This window comes from Lucilia sericata, unplaced genomic scaffold (assembly GCF_015586225.1).
Source record: "Lucilia sericata isolate MDLA Ls3-8-SP2 unplaced genomic scaffold, ASM1558622v1 Contig000224F_arrow, whole genome shotgun sequence".
In the NCBI taxonomy this organism is placed as follows: domain Eukaryota; kingdom Metazoa; phylum Arthropoda; class Insecta; order Diptera; family Calliphoridae; genus Lucilia; species Lucilia sericata.
Genome location: NW_023994251.1, coordinates 363457 through 379508, shown reverse-complemented (window position 1 = coordinate 379508; position 16052 = coordinate 363457). Strand labels below are relative to the sequence as shown.

The following is a 16052-nucleotide window of genomic DNA, read 5'->3' as shown; positions in this document are numbered from 1 at the left end:
ACAGAACTAGAACAGAACTAGAACAGAACTAGAACAGAACTAGAACAGAACTAGAACAGAACTAGAACAGAACTAGAACAGAACTAGAACAGAACTAGAACAGAACTAGAACAAGAACAGAACTAGATCTGGAACAGAACTAGAATAGAACTTGAAAATAACTAGAACAGAACTTGAACAGAACTTGAAAAGAACTAGAACAGAACTAGAACAGAACTAGAACCGAACTAGAACAGAACTAGAACAGAACTAGAACAGAACTAGAACAGAACTAGAACAGAACTAGAACAGAACTAGAACAGAACTAGAACAGAACTAGAACAGAACTAGAACAGAACTAGAACAGAACTAGAACAGAACTAGAACAGAACTAAAACAGATCTAGAACAGAACTAGAAAAGTACAGAACTAATACAGAACTAGAAAATAATTGGAAAAGAACTAGAACAGAACTAGAACAAGAACAGAACTAGAACAAGAATAGAACTAGAACAGAACTAGAACAGAACTAGAACAGAACTAGAACAGAACTAGAACAGAACTAGAACAGAACTAGAACAGAACTAGAACAGAACAAGAACAGAACTAGAAAACAGAACTAGAACAGAACTAGAACAGAACTAGAACAGAACTAGAACAGAACTAGAACAGAACTAGAACAGAACTAGAACAGAACTAGAACAGAACTAGAACAGAACTAGAACAGAACTAGAACAGAACTAGAACAGAACTAGAACAGAACTAGAACAGAACTAGAAAACGAACTAGAACTAGAACAGAACTAGAACAGAACTAGAAACAGAACTAGAACAGAACTAGAACAGAACTAGAACAGAACTAGAACAGAACTAGAACAGAACTAGAACAGAACTAGAACAGAACTAGAACAGAACTAGAACAGAAATAGAACAGAACTATAACAGAACTTGAACAAAACTCGAACAAACTCGAACAGAACTAGAACACAACTAGAACAGAATTAGAACGCAACTAGAATAGAACTAGAACAGAACTAGAACAGAAATAGAACAGAACTAGAACAGAACTAGAACAGAACTAGAACAGAACTAGAATAGAACTAGAACAAAACTAGAACAGGACTAGAACAGAACTAGAACAGAACTAGAACAGAACTAGAACTAGAACTGAACTAGAACAGAACTAGAACACAACTAGAACACAACTAGAACAGAACTAGAACACAACTAGACCCGAATTAGAACACAACTAGAACAGAACTAGAACAGAAATAGAACACAACTAGAACAGAACTAGAACAGAACTAGAACACAACTAGAACACAACTAGAACAGAACTAAAACACAACTAAAACACAACTAGAACAGAACTAGAACAGAACTAGAACAAAACTAGAACTAGAACAGAACTAGAACACAACTAGAACACAACTAGAAAAGAAACTAGAACAGAACTAGAACACAAACTAGAACAGAACTAAAACACAACTAGAACAGAACTAGAACAGAACTAGAACAGAACTAGAACAGAACTAGAACAGAACTAGAACAGACTAGAAACAGAACTAGAACAGAACTAGAACAGAACTAGAATAGAACTAGAACAGAACTAGAACAGAACTAGAACAGAACTAGAACAGAACTAGAACAGAACTAGAACAGAACTAGAACAGAACTAGAACAGAACTAGAACAGAACTAGAACAGAACTAGAACAGAACTAGACACAACTAAAACACAACTAGAACAGAACTAGAACAGAACTAGAACAACAGAACTAGAACAGAACTAGAACACAACTAGAACACAACTAGAAAAGAACTAGAACAGAACTAGAACACAACTAGAACGAACTAAAAACAACTAGAACAGAACTAGAACAGAACTAGAACAGAACTAGAACAGAACTAGAACAGAACTAGAACAGAACTAGAACAGAACTAGAACAGAACTAGAACAGAACTAGAACAGAACTAGAACAGAACTAGAACAGAACTAGAACAGAACTAGAACAGAACTAGAACAGAACTAGAACAGAACTAGAACAGAACTAGAACAGAACTAGAACAGAACTAGAACAGAACTAGAACAGAACTAGAACAGAACTAGAACAGAACTAGAACAGAACTAGAACAGAACTAGAACAGAACTAGAACAGAACTAGAACAGAACTAGAACAGAACTAGAACAGAACTAAACAGAACTAGAACAGAACAGAACAGACTAGAACAGAACTAGAACAGAACTACAACACAACTAGAACAGAACAGAACTAGAACACAATTAGAACCGAACTAGAACAGAACTAGTACAGAACTAGAACAGAACTAGAACAGAACTAGAACAGAACTAGAACAGAACTAGAACAGAACTAGAACAGAACTAGAACAGAACTAGAACAGAACTAGAACAGAACTAGAACAGAACTAGAACAGAACTAGAACAGAACTAGAACAGAACTAGAACAGAACTAGAACAGAACTAGAACAGAACTAGAACAGAACTAGAACAGAACTAGAACAGAACTAGAACAGAACTAGAACAGAACTAGAACAGAACTAGAACAGAACTAGAACAGAACTAGAACAGAACTAGAACAGAACTAGAACAGAACTAGAACAGAACTAGAACAGAACTAGAACAGAACTAGAACAGAACCGAACTATACTAGATACACTAGAACTGGACTGACTAGAATTAGTCGAGACTGTTAACAGGCTATAGTCGATATTATTGGGAACATTTTAGACTAAAATATAGTTTTAAATACAGTCTGGGTTGACCTTCTCATCGTTCACTAAAACGGCATTTACATGAATTATTATCACTCACATATACCAATACACACACACAGATATTTGCAGCCATTTTTAGCAGTTGATGCCTTTCCAGTTAGAAAAGACTCACAACACAACTTTTTAAGTTGAAAAAAAAAAGTAGATAAATAAAGAGACAAGGTAGTAAGGATATTTTCTTATTTGCATGTCCTGTCACATTATTATATGCATACATGCATATATAGCAATATATTTATAAATGTATGTTGGTGTAAGAACATTCATAGGTTTTTTTTCTTTGTAACATAAACATGTCAAACTATTTTTCATATTTTTCGTTTACAATTTTGTAATTTTTTTTTTAGTTTTCTTTATACATTTTTGCAATATTTTCTCATCATTGTTGTATGATTATCATGATGCCACCCTGCTATTCTATTTTGAGTGTGTATGTGTGTTTTTTTTTTGTAACAGGAAACACAAAAAATGCAATTTTCTTCTTTAACGGAAAATAATAAATGTAGAAAATCTGTAGGTTGGAAGAATAGGAAAAAAATTTAAGATCTAAAACCTTAACCATTTTAAACATGCAATGAAAAGTAATATGATACATCCTGCTCTGCATTACATATGAAAATACATAAACACAACAATATTCATACATAGCAAACTGTTTACGTGTGTATCCTTGTGTGTATTTATTTGTTAGTTTTGTGTGTGTATTAGTATTAAATGTGATCCGACATGTTTGGTTACATGTTTATGCAGTTGTTTAACTTATACTTATTTACTCTCTTCCTCCCTCTATGATGTTATTGCTTTGGTTTCTTGTTGTTATTGTTACTGCTGTTGTGTCTCTAACTGTTACATTCAAATCACTTTGCATTTCTAAACAGTTTTGTGTTGTTGCCTGAAATCATGTGTGTGAATGTGTTTGTGTTTTTTTTTCATTTTTATTTTCACATCCGGTGTATGTTTACACTTCTGTACACGTATTTTTACACAAGACCAACATGTTGGTGTGTATTTTAAATGACAAATATTATAAGGAAAATGTCTTCCGAGCATGTTTGCCTTGTAAAAAGACTTTTGCTTGAATTATAAAGGAAATACAAAAATATAGAAAAATATATCCTTATCATGAAATAGTCATGCAAATACTATGAAAATGATGATGATTTTTACAATGTTCAGGGTTGTGTTAGCAATTGTTGTTACTGCTGCTGTTGCATGTGATTTAAAATAATCAAAAAATTCAACAACTAGAGCAAGAAAACATGAAAAAAATACAACAAATATATGGCTGTTAACAGTGGAAACAACTCAAAAGAAACTCAACAGAACTACATATATATACTAGACTACACTATAGACTAGATTATCGACTACACTAGACTTCAGACTAATATATACACTAGACTATAGACTAGAATACTACACTATAGACTAGACCATAGACGAGACTATAGACTAGACTATAGACGAGACTATAGATTAGACCATAGACTAACGACTAGACTATCGACTAGACTATTGAAAAGACTATAGACTAGACTATAGACTAGACTATAGACCAGACTATATACTAGACTATAGCTTAGACAATAGACTAGACTATCGACCAGACTACAGACTAGACTATAGACTACACTATAGATTAGACTATAAACTAGACTATAGACTAGACTATAAATTAGAATATAGACTAGACTATAGACTAGACTATAGACTAGACTATAGACTAGACTATAGACTAGACTATAGACTAGACTATATACTAGACTATAGACTACACTATAGACTAGACTATAGACTAGACTATAGACTAGACTACGGACTAGACTATAGACTAGCCTATAGACTAGACTATAGACTTGACTATAGTCTAGACTAGACTAGACTATAGACTAGACTATAGACTAGACTATAGACTAGACTATATACTAGACTAGACTAGACTATAGACTAGACTATAGACTAGACTATAGACTAGACTATAGACTAGACTATAGACTAGACTATAGACTAGACTATAGACTAGACTATAGACTAGACTATAGACTAGACTATTGACTAGACTATAGACTAGACTATAGACCAGACTATAGACTAGACTATAGACTAGACTATAGACTAGACTATAGACTAGACTATAGACTAGACTATAGACTAGACTATAGACTAGACTATAGACTAGACTATATACTAGACTATAGACTAGACTATAGACTAGACTATAGATTAGACTATAGACTAGACTATAAACTAGACTATAGACTAGACTATAGACTAGACTATAGACTAGACTATAAACTAGACTATAGCCTAGACTATAGACTAGACTATAGACTAGACTATAGACTAGACTCTAGACTAGACTATAGACTAGATAGACTAGACTATAGACTAGACTATAGACTAGACTATAGACTAGACTATAGACTAGACTATAGACTAGACTACAGACTAGACTATAGACTAGACTATAGACTAGACTATAGACTAGACTATAGACTAGACCATAGACTAGAGTATAGACCAGACTATAGACTAGACTATAGACTAGACTATAGACTAGACTATAGACTAGACTATAGACTAGACTATAGACTAGACTATAGACTAGACTATAGACTAGACTATAGACTAGACTAGACTATAGACTAGACTATAGACTAGACTATAGACTAGACTATAGACTAGACTATAGACTAGACTATAGACTAGACTATAGACTAGACTATAGACTAGACTATAGACTAGACTATAGACTAGACTATAGACTAGACTATAGACTAGACTATAGACTAGACTATAGACTAGACTATAGACTAGACTATAGACTAGACTATAGACTAGACTATAGACCAGACTATAGACTAGACTATAGACTAGACTATAGACTAGACTATAGACTAGACTATAGACTAGACTATAGACAGACTATAGACTAGACTATAGACTAGACTATAGACTAGACTATAGACTAGACTATAGACTAGACTATAGACTAGACTATAGACTAGACTATAGACTAGACTATAGATAGACTAGACTATAGACTAGACTATAGACTAGACTATAGACTAGACTATAGACTAGACTATAGACTAGACTATAGACTAGACTATAGACTAGACTATAGACTAGACTATAGACTAGACTATAGACTAGACTATAGACTAGACTATAGACTAGACTATAGACTAGACTATAGACTAGACTATAGACTAGACTATAGACTAGACTAGACTATAGACTAGACTATAGACTAGACTAGACTATAGACTAGACTATAGACTAGACTATAGACTAGACTATAGACTAGACTATAGACTAGACTATAGACTAGACTATAGGCTGGATTATAGATCTAGACTATAGAATAGACTATAGACCTAGTCTATAGTCTAGTCTATAGACTAGACTATAGACTAGACTATAGACTAGACTATAGACTAGACTATAGGCTAGACTATAGACTAGACTACAGACTAGACCATAGACTAGACTATGGACTAGACCATAGGCTAGACTATAGACTAGACTATAGACTAGACTATAGACTAGACTATAGACTAGACTATAGACTAGACTATAGACTAGACTATAGACTAGACTATAGACTAGACTATAGACTAGACTATAGACTAGACTATAGACTAGACTATAGACTAGACTATAGACTAGACTATAGACTAGACTATAGACTAGACTATAGACTAGACTATAGACTAGACTATAGACTAGACTATAGACTAGTCTGATTTCATTTACTACTACTGTGCAGTGTATCAGATTTTTTTCTCGTATAAAGATGAACACAAAATTTTCGGAAAAGGATATAAAAGCAATTTTAACAAATGCTTTTAGATCTATTGTAAAAAAAATTTCAAGGTTTAACAATTTTCGTCCACATACTAAGAAATATGTTACTTTATTTTATTTAAGTTGCAATATAAAATTTAAAGAAATATTAAAATAAAATTAATTTAAAAAATCCTTCCCACTCTCATACCGTTGCACTAATATTCTTTCTTAGAATTAATTTACCGCCTCTTGTTATAGGTCACCTAAATGTGTTATGAGCAATCATTAAGAAAAGCTAAAGAATATCTTTATGAAAGCATAACAAAAGTCATAATTTCTGTTGGTATAACTTTACGTATCCTTTTGTGGCAAACAAACAAAATGTCCTTTAGATGACTTGTTACTTTTATGTTATGCTTGTACATGCTGCAGTTGTTATTTATATTATTTTATGATGATAAACATTTCAAGGAATTTCTTTGTTTTCCTTTACATGTTATTGCAACCTTTTAAAAAGGAGTTCCATTTAGAAATGAGAAAGGAATTATAGTAATAAAAATAAACCCACATAAGGTTCTTCGTAAAAGATATTCTAAGAATATGAACTAGATTTATAGAAATAGAACTTGAAAGGGAATGGTTCCCAAGTAGAATATTTAACAAAAGCTTTTATCGAATTTCCTAGCACTTGCTGTGTTTTAAACCTGATCTGTTGGCTTTATTCCCCTTTTTTAAAGAACTCCTGTGCTGATTTTGTACCTAGTTGCCTTTGGCAGTTTTTTTTTAACACATATTCGTTTTCTTTAGCTTTTTACTGGGAGTGGGATGCATTTATTTCTATCACACTCTACTGACGAAAATAATTTATGTTAATTTCTTTATAAGGGATTTCACAATTAAACCGTTTGAAGTGTATTTTCAGTTCGCTGTTAGAGCACACATTTTTTTGCGATTTCCTGTAGCAACCTTAACGAACACTTAAACGAATGTTTAGTAAATTGCAACATTTCATTGTAAATATTTTATTTTATATATGTATTTCTATATTTATTTTGTTACATATTAACAAACATTTTTCTATACAAAATAACAATGAGGATGTTTCTGCTTCATTAGAAATTTAAAATTGACATAAATAGGAGTTTAAGTTAGAAATGGAAGCAAAAATAAAGCAGAACAAAAGGGTTTATATAGAAGATTAAAGTTTACGTTAGTACTGACCTATATCAGAACTAGAACAACACTAGAACAGAACTAGAACAGAACTAGAACAGAACTAGAACAGAACTAGGACAGAACTAGAACAGAACTAAAACAGAATTAGAACAGAACCAGAACTAGAACAGAACTATAATAGAACTAGAACGGAACTAGAACAGAACTAGAACAGAACTAGAACAGAATTAGAACAGAACTAGAACAGAACTAGAACAGAACTAGAACAGAACAGAACTAGAACAGAACTAGAACAGAACTAGAACAGAACTAGAACAGAACTAGAACAGAACTAGAACAGAACTAGAACCAGAACTAGAACCAGAACAGAACTAGAACAGAACAAGAACTAGAACAGAACTAGAACAGAACTAGAACAGAACTAGAAGAGAACTAGAACAGAATTAGAACAAAACTAGAACAGAACTAGAACAGAACTAGAACAGAACTAAAACAGAACTAGAACAGAACTAGAACAGAACTAGAACAGAACTAGAACAGAACTAGAACAGAACTAGAACAGAACTAGAACAGAACTAGAACAGAACTAGAACAGAACTAGAACAGAACTAGAACAGAACTAGAACTAGAACAGAACTAGAACAGAACAGAACAGAACAGAACTAGAACAGAACTAGAGCAGAACTAGAACAGAACTAGAACAGAACTAAACAGAACAAGAATAGAACTAGAACAGAACTAGAACAGAACTACAACAGAACTACAACAGAACTAGAATAGAACTAGAACAGAAATAAAACAGAACTAGAAGAGAAATAGAATAGAACTAGAACAAAACTAGAACAGAACTAGAACTAGAACAGAACTAGAACTAGAACTAGAACAGAACAGAACTAGAACTAGAACAGAACTTGAACTAGAACTAGAACAGAACTACAACTAGAACAGAACTAGAACAGAACTAGAACAGAACTAGAATAGAACTAGAACAGAACTTGAACTGAACTAGAGCTGAACTAGAACTGAACTAGAACTGAACTAGAACTGAAATAGAACTGAACTAGAATTGAACTAGAACTGAACTAGAACTGAACTAGAACTGAACTAGAACTGAACTAGAACTGAACTAGAACTGAACTAGAACTGAACTAGAACTGAACTAGAACTGAACTAGAACTGAACTAGAACTGAACTAGAACTGAACTAGAACTGAACTAGAATTGAACTAGAACTGAACTAGAACTGAACTAGAACTGAACTAGAATTGAACTAGAATTGAACTAGAACTGAACTAGAACTGAACTAGAACTGAACTAGAACTGAACTAGAACTGAACTAGAACTGAACTAGAACTGAACTAGAACTGAACTAGAACTGAACTAGAACTGAACTAGAACTGAACTAGAACAGAACTAGAACTGAACTAGAACTGAACTAGAACTGAACTAGAACTGAACTAGAACAGAACTAGAACAAAACTAGAACAGAACTAGAACAGAACTAGAACAGAACGAGAACAGAACTAGAACAGAACTAGAACAGAACTAGAACAGAACTAGAACAGAACTAGAACAGAACTAGAACAGAACTAGAACAGAACTAGAACAGAACTAGAACAGAACTAGAACAGAACTAGAACAGAACTAGAACAGAACTAGAACAGAACTAGAACAGAACTAGAACACAACTAGAACAGAACTAGAACAAAACTAGAACAGAACTAGGACAGAACTAGAACAGAACTAGAACAGAACTAGAACAGAACTAGAACAGAACTAGAACAGAACTAGAACAGAACTAGAACAGAACTAGAACAGAACTAGAACAGAACTAGAACAGAACTAGAACAGAACTAGAACTAGAACAGAACTAGAACAGAACTAGAACAGAACTAGAACAGAACTAGAACAGAACTAGAACAGAACTAGAACAGAACTAGAACAGAACTAGAACAGAACTAGAACTGAACTAGAACTGAACTAGAACTGAACTAGAACTGAACTAGAATTGAACTAGAACAGAACTGGAATAGATCTAGAACAGATCTAGAACAGAACTAGAACAGAATTAGAACTAGAATAGAACTAGAACAGAACTAAAACAGAACTAGAACAGGACTAGAACAGAACTAGAACAGAATTAGAACTAGAATAGAACTAGAACAGAACTAAAACAGAACTAGAACAGGACTAGAATAGAACTAGTACAGAACTGGAATAGATCTAGAACAGATCTAGAACAGAACTAGAACAGAATTAGAACTAGAATAGAACTAGAACAGAACTAAAACAGAACTAGAACAGGACTAGAACAGAACTAGAACAGAATTAGAACTAGAAAAGAACTAGAAAAGAACTAAAACAGAACTAGAATAGAACTAGAACAGAACTAAAACAGAACTAGAACAGGACTAGAACAGAACTAGAACAGAATTAGAACTAGAACAGAACTAAAACAGAACTAGAACAGAACTAGAACATAACTAGAACAGAACTAGAACAGAACTAGAACAGAACTAGAACAGAACTAGAACAGAACTAGAACAGAACTAGAACAGAACTAGAACAGAACTAGAACTAGAACAGAACTAGAACAGAACTAGAACAGAACTAGAACAGAACTAGAACAGAACTAGAACAGAACTAGAACAGAACTAGAACAGAACTAGAACAGAACTAGAACAGAACTAGAACAGAAGTAGAATAGAACTAGAACAGAACTAGAACAGAACTAAAACAGAACTAGAACAGACTATATACTGAGCTAAGACAGTAGTCTATACTACTACATGCTGGTATATAATCTGAATCGGATGCTAAGCTATGTTTTTTACTATAGACTATTTTCTACTTAAAATTTTGATTGATCTTTAAGATAAATAATTTCTTTCTAATGTTCTTAACAAATTTCTTCGTTTCCTATTCCCATTGTCTGCTAATTTATGTAGCAACATAAATTATATTTATTCTCTGCCAGCAATAAATTCAATATAAACAACTTAAGACAAGAACGTGTAATTTATTTGTTTTAATCACAAAAAATCTATTTTAATGAGTGCACGACTTGCTGTAGCTGTTTTTTTTTTCGTTTTATTATTAAACATATTATTTTAAACACAAATTTTTTTTTCTTTGTTTTCTAATAATCTAAACAACATTTAGCTGGCAGCTAATAAAAATTATATTTATTTTGTTTGAAAACGATAAAAATCGACAGACGTGGGTAAGGAATTGCAAAAAAATTTTATAAAAAAAAAAGAAAAGTTGTAAAAAGAAGAAGTCAGGGAAAGCAGATGTCTGTGATATTATTTTATCTAGTTTTTTTTTGAAATATTTTTGGTTTGTCGCCTTTGGCTGAATATTGATGTTATTATAAATTTTGTATGTTTTGTTTATTGCTTGGGTTTTATTGTTTACATGATAAATTTTATAAATTAACTTAATTCGGTTAAGTGTATAAAATATATTAGATTAATGGAACAGTTTTATAGATTTTTATGATAATTAAGGAAGTAATTTAAAATGTTTATATTAGTGTTTATTTCAACAATGAATTTATGGAAAAATATTAATAATTTATTGAATTTTACAAAAAATAAATATTAAAGAGGAAATTAGAAAAAAATATAAACTACCTTCAAAATAAATTTTACGTTATATTTATTTTTGGCGGGCTATGAAAAATATTTAAAATTTTTTTACGATTTCTTTACAGACTAAAGAAATAAACAAAAAAATTCGTTTATGGTAAACAATTGTTTTGTTATATTTAGTAATAAACATTTTAATATGCAAATCACAGCAAAACTAAAATAATTTTAATAAAATTTTCATTTATTTTTAACTATTTTCAGCTCAAGAGCAACAATTGCTGTTTAGAATTGAAATGTCTCTTTAAAAAAAAGAAACTTGATGTTTGAAGGAAACTTTTTATGGCTGCAATTAAATTTTATATTTTAACATTTAACAGAAATATAAAACTAATAAAAAAAATCAAATTGAAATTGTAAAGAAAACAAAAAAAAGGGAAAAACATTATCAACATGCAATTGTTAAATCACTAAAACGTGTTTGTTTATACGCTTAAAAGTATACAACAGAAAAAAAGCCAACAGAACAAACTAATACAAAGGCATGTTAGCCATTCCATTAGCAGACAAGTAACTACAAAAGAAATAATAATAGTAAAAACAAAACTGCAAGAATTTTCAAATTTTAAACCGAAATAAAACGGAAAAACCAGCAAAAACAATATTGCACCATAAACACCAGCTAACAAATACTCTCACACACACAACAACAACGACAACATCTTTGCATGTATATTAGAATTGCGGTCTGAAGTAGAAACAGCAGCAGCAACATTCAGCAATAGCTGTTTGCAACAAACATCCCCTCTAACAGTTTTGTTGCTGCAAATTTATTGTAGCGTGAGTCATTCAACCATTATGTCGTTTACTGATCACGATGTTGCGGAAGTGCGTCATGTGGTGCAACGGATATTGGTGCCATGTGTTTTTGTTATTGGTCTTTTGGGAAATTCTGTTAGCATTTATGTTTTGACAAGGTAAGTTGTGTGCAGTATGCATGCATATGAAGTTGTTATTATTATCTAACACATATAATGAATTAGAAACCAGTCTGGGGGGTTAGAGGGTAAGCTACGAGAGGCATAAAGATATTCATAGTCCTAAGTAATATCTGATTTTAGTCAGATCTACGATCTATAATCTGATCTATAATCAAGACTATAGTCTGATCTATAGTCAAGATATGGTCTATAATCGAGACTAGTCTCATCTATAGTCCAGACTATAGTCTCATCTATAGTCCAGACTATAGTCTGATCTATAGTCAAGACTATAGTCTGATCTATAGTCAAGACTATAGTCTGATCTATAGTCAAGACTATAGTCTGATCTATAGTCAAGACTATAGTTTGATCTATAGTCAAGACTATAGTTTGATCTATAGTCAAGACTATAGTTTGATCTATAGTCAAGACTATAGTTTGATCTATAGTCAAGACTATAGTTTGATCTATAGTCAAGACTATAGTTTGATCTATAGTCAAGACTATAGTTTGATCTATAGTCAAGACTATAGTTTGATCTATAGTCAAGACTATAGTTTGATCTAGTCAAGACTATAGTCTCATCTAGAGTCAAGACTATAGTCTCATCTATTGTCCAGACTATAGTTTCATCTAGAGTCAAGACCGTAGTCTCATCTAGAGTCAAGACTATAGTCTCATCTATTGTCCAGACTATAGTCTCATCTAGAGTCAAGACCGTAGTCTCATCTAGAGTCAAGACCGTAGTCTCATCTAGAGTCAAGACTATAGTCTCATCTAGAGTCTTGATTATAGTCTCAACTAAAGTCAAGACTATAGTTTCATCAATAGTCAAGACTATAGTCTGATCTATAGTCAAGACTTTAGTCTATTCTATAGTCTAGATTATATCTATAGTTTAGTTTATAGTTTGATCTAGTTTGGTCTATAGTTTGGCCTAGACTATAGTCCGGTTTGTAGTCGAGACTATAGTCTGGTCTGTAGTCGAGACTATAGTCTGGTCTGTAGTCGAGACTATAGTGTGGTCTATAGTCGAGACTATAGTGTGGTCTATAGACGAGAATACAGTGTGGTCTATAGTCGAGAATATAGTCCGGTCTATAGTCGAGACTATAGTCTGGTCTGTAGTCGAGACTATAGTCTGGTCGGTAGTCGAGACTATAGTCTGGTCGGTAGTCGAGACTATAGTCCGGTTTATAGTCGAGACTATAGTCTGGTCTGTAGTCGAGACTATAGTCTGGTCTGTCTGGTCGGTAGTCGAGACTATAGTCTGGTCTATAGTCGAGAATATAGTCTGGTCTATAGTCGAGACTGTAGTCTGGTCTATAGTCGAGACTATAGTCTCGTCTATAGTCGAGAGTATAGTGAGGTCTATAGTCGAGACTATAGCCTGGTCTGAAGTCGAGAATATAGTCTGGTCTATAGTCGAGACTGTAGTCTGGTCTATAGTCGAGACTATAGTCTCGTCTATAGTCGAGAGTATAGTGAGGTCTATAGTCGAGACTATAGCCTGGTCTGAAGTCGAGACTATAGTCTGGTCTGTAGTCGAGACTATAGTCTGGTCTATAGTCGGTGGTCTCGACCATAGTATAAACTATACATATGTAGTTTGTTCTATGGCCAAAACAATAGTTTGTCGGGACTAATGTCGAGGCTATGGTATCTGTCTTTTGGCGAGACTAGTCTAGTACCAAAAACTCTTGAACCATAGTACAAACTGCGGTCTTGTGTTTTGAATGTTTCATTATGATCTGGTGTATGTTACAAACCCCCTTTTAAGAACTTAAGATTTTCAAAACTTTCCTTGAAATTTTTGTTATGTTTTCTTCTCCAATTACAAGGATTTTGTATCTTGCATAACCATTGTATCCCCAATTTTGTATTCAATATCTTCAAGTTGTTGTTTTTGCACAAGGAAGGAAGATTCAACCAATAAAAAGAAATTGGAGCTCAACATGAAATGTCAGTGAAAGCTTAAACGATACTTGAAAATGCTAAAGGTGTGTGACATAAACGAATCAAAAGAGATTTAATGGGTATTGGAATAGTTATGGAGTAGAGAGAAAAAGGGAAACATATTCGAGAAAGTTCAAGACATGTTATGTTTAAGGACTTTTACAAATTTAATTTTGATTTTGACAATATTCCGTTAGTATTAACTCTTGGTTACTTTTTCATAATTTTGAATTTTTATTTTGTTATTAAAGTTGGAATAAAAATAGAAAGAATATCGATATGGAATAAATGTGGTTCTTGTTTACTCCTTAATAGTTTGATGTTACTGTTATGGTTGGCAATTTAAACTAATAATAGGGGTATGCACTTAACAAGGTAAAAATGAAAAAATTTTTAAAATGAAATTGAAAACAAACTTCAATTAAAGAAAAACTTATTAAAAAAATAATGTCCTGGATGAGAAAAATCTTAAATAATATTTGTAACGACCGCAAGTGAATACCCTTATTGTTTCTAAATTGCTTTTGTATATATTCTATTTCAATTTTTTGTTTTCTTCTATGATTGTTCAAAAATCGTTTTCCAAAAACTACTTTCATATTAAAAGTAATTGAGATATAAATTAAATAAATAGTAATAGAAAGCCATTACCGGAATAAACATGTTTTGGTAGTTTGTTTAAACAAACGAAACTTTTCTCTCTCTCTCACACGCACACACATACGCACCGTTTTCTAGAAAGAAAAGTAATTTTGTGAACACACTTAGCTGGAAATTGAAGAAAATTGAAAAAAGGGAATTTTATTTGAAAAAGATAAAAATCTGCTAAATGACAATTTAAAGGAAAGAAATCCTTTATAACAATAAATATATGATTTTTATTTTATTTTTACTCTTTAGGAGACGCATGAGATGTACCACAAATATATATTTAACGGCTTTGGCCATAACGGACATTATTTATTTGACCATGGCACTTTTGTTATCGTTGCAACATTATCCCTACGTGCATCTTTATTGTAAAATCTATTGGATGTGTTATGGCGTGGTGGTCTGGCTGTGTGATGCCTGCTGTAAGTATGGGAAACTGAAGGAAAAACGATTTATATATCCTTAATTTCTTTTCTCAAAAAAAAAAAAAAAAAAAAAAAAAAAAAAAAAAATTCCTAAAAGTAAATATAAAGAGAAATAATAATAAACATTTTTATGGTTTTATTTTTTCCGCTTTTCTACTATTGTGTGTATTTCTTTACACGTCATATAATGTGGATGTTGCCTGCTGTGTTCTATTGATTGGAATGACGGAAATTGTATTTCGCCGCTTGTCGATGATGATGATGCTGCTGCTGCTGCTGACACAATGATGATATTTTGTTTGTGTCATTGTTACAGCCTACATATCAATTTATATCGCTGTATGTTTTACCATCGAACGATTTATAGCGATACGTTATCCTTTGAAACGTCAGACTTTCTGCACCGAATCGTTGGCCAAGAAAGTTATTGCAGGTAAGTCCACTACAATGACAACTACGCAACAGCAACAATAATAATATCACAGATAAATTGTATATATCGTAGCCTTAAGGTGTAGTTTTGAGCAGAAAAGTAGTAGAGGGAAGATTGCTATACTGTAGTCTAGATTGTAGTCTGAACTGCAGTCTAGCCTATGGTTTGACTATATGGTATTCTATATTCTGGACAATGCTCTAGTCTAGGACTATAGTCGGTTCTGTTATGTGTACTGTAGTCTAGTCTATATATTATCTGGACTATAGTCCAGT

The 16052-nt window shown here is 32.5% G+C and overlaps 1 protein-coding gene across 1 annotated transcript in view; it reads left to right on the top strand.

Moving 5' to 3' along the window:
* The window catches only part of LOC119602376, a 57112-nt gene that overhangs the window by 32842 nt on the left and 8218 nt on the right, over positions 1-16052 (top strand). The window contains exons 2-4 of the mRNA XM_037953871.1: positions 11594-12306; positions 15169-15341; positions 15661-15777. Of these exons, the coding sequence (XP_037809799.1) occupies positions 12188-12306; positions 15169-15341; positions 15661-15777 (409 nt within the window). The 5' untranslated portion in view covers positions 11594-12187. The remainder of the gene's footprint in view (positions 1-11593; positions 12307-15168; positions 15342-15660; positions 15778-16052) is intronic.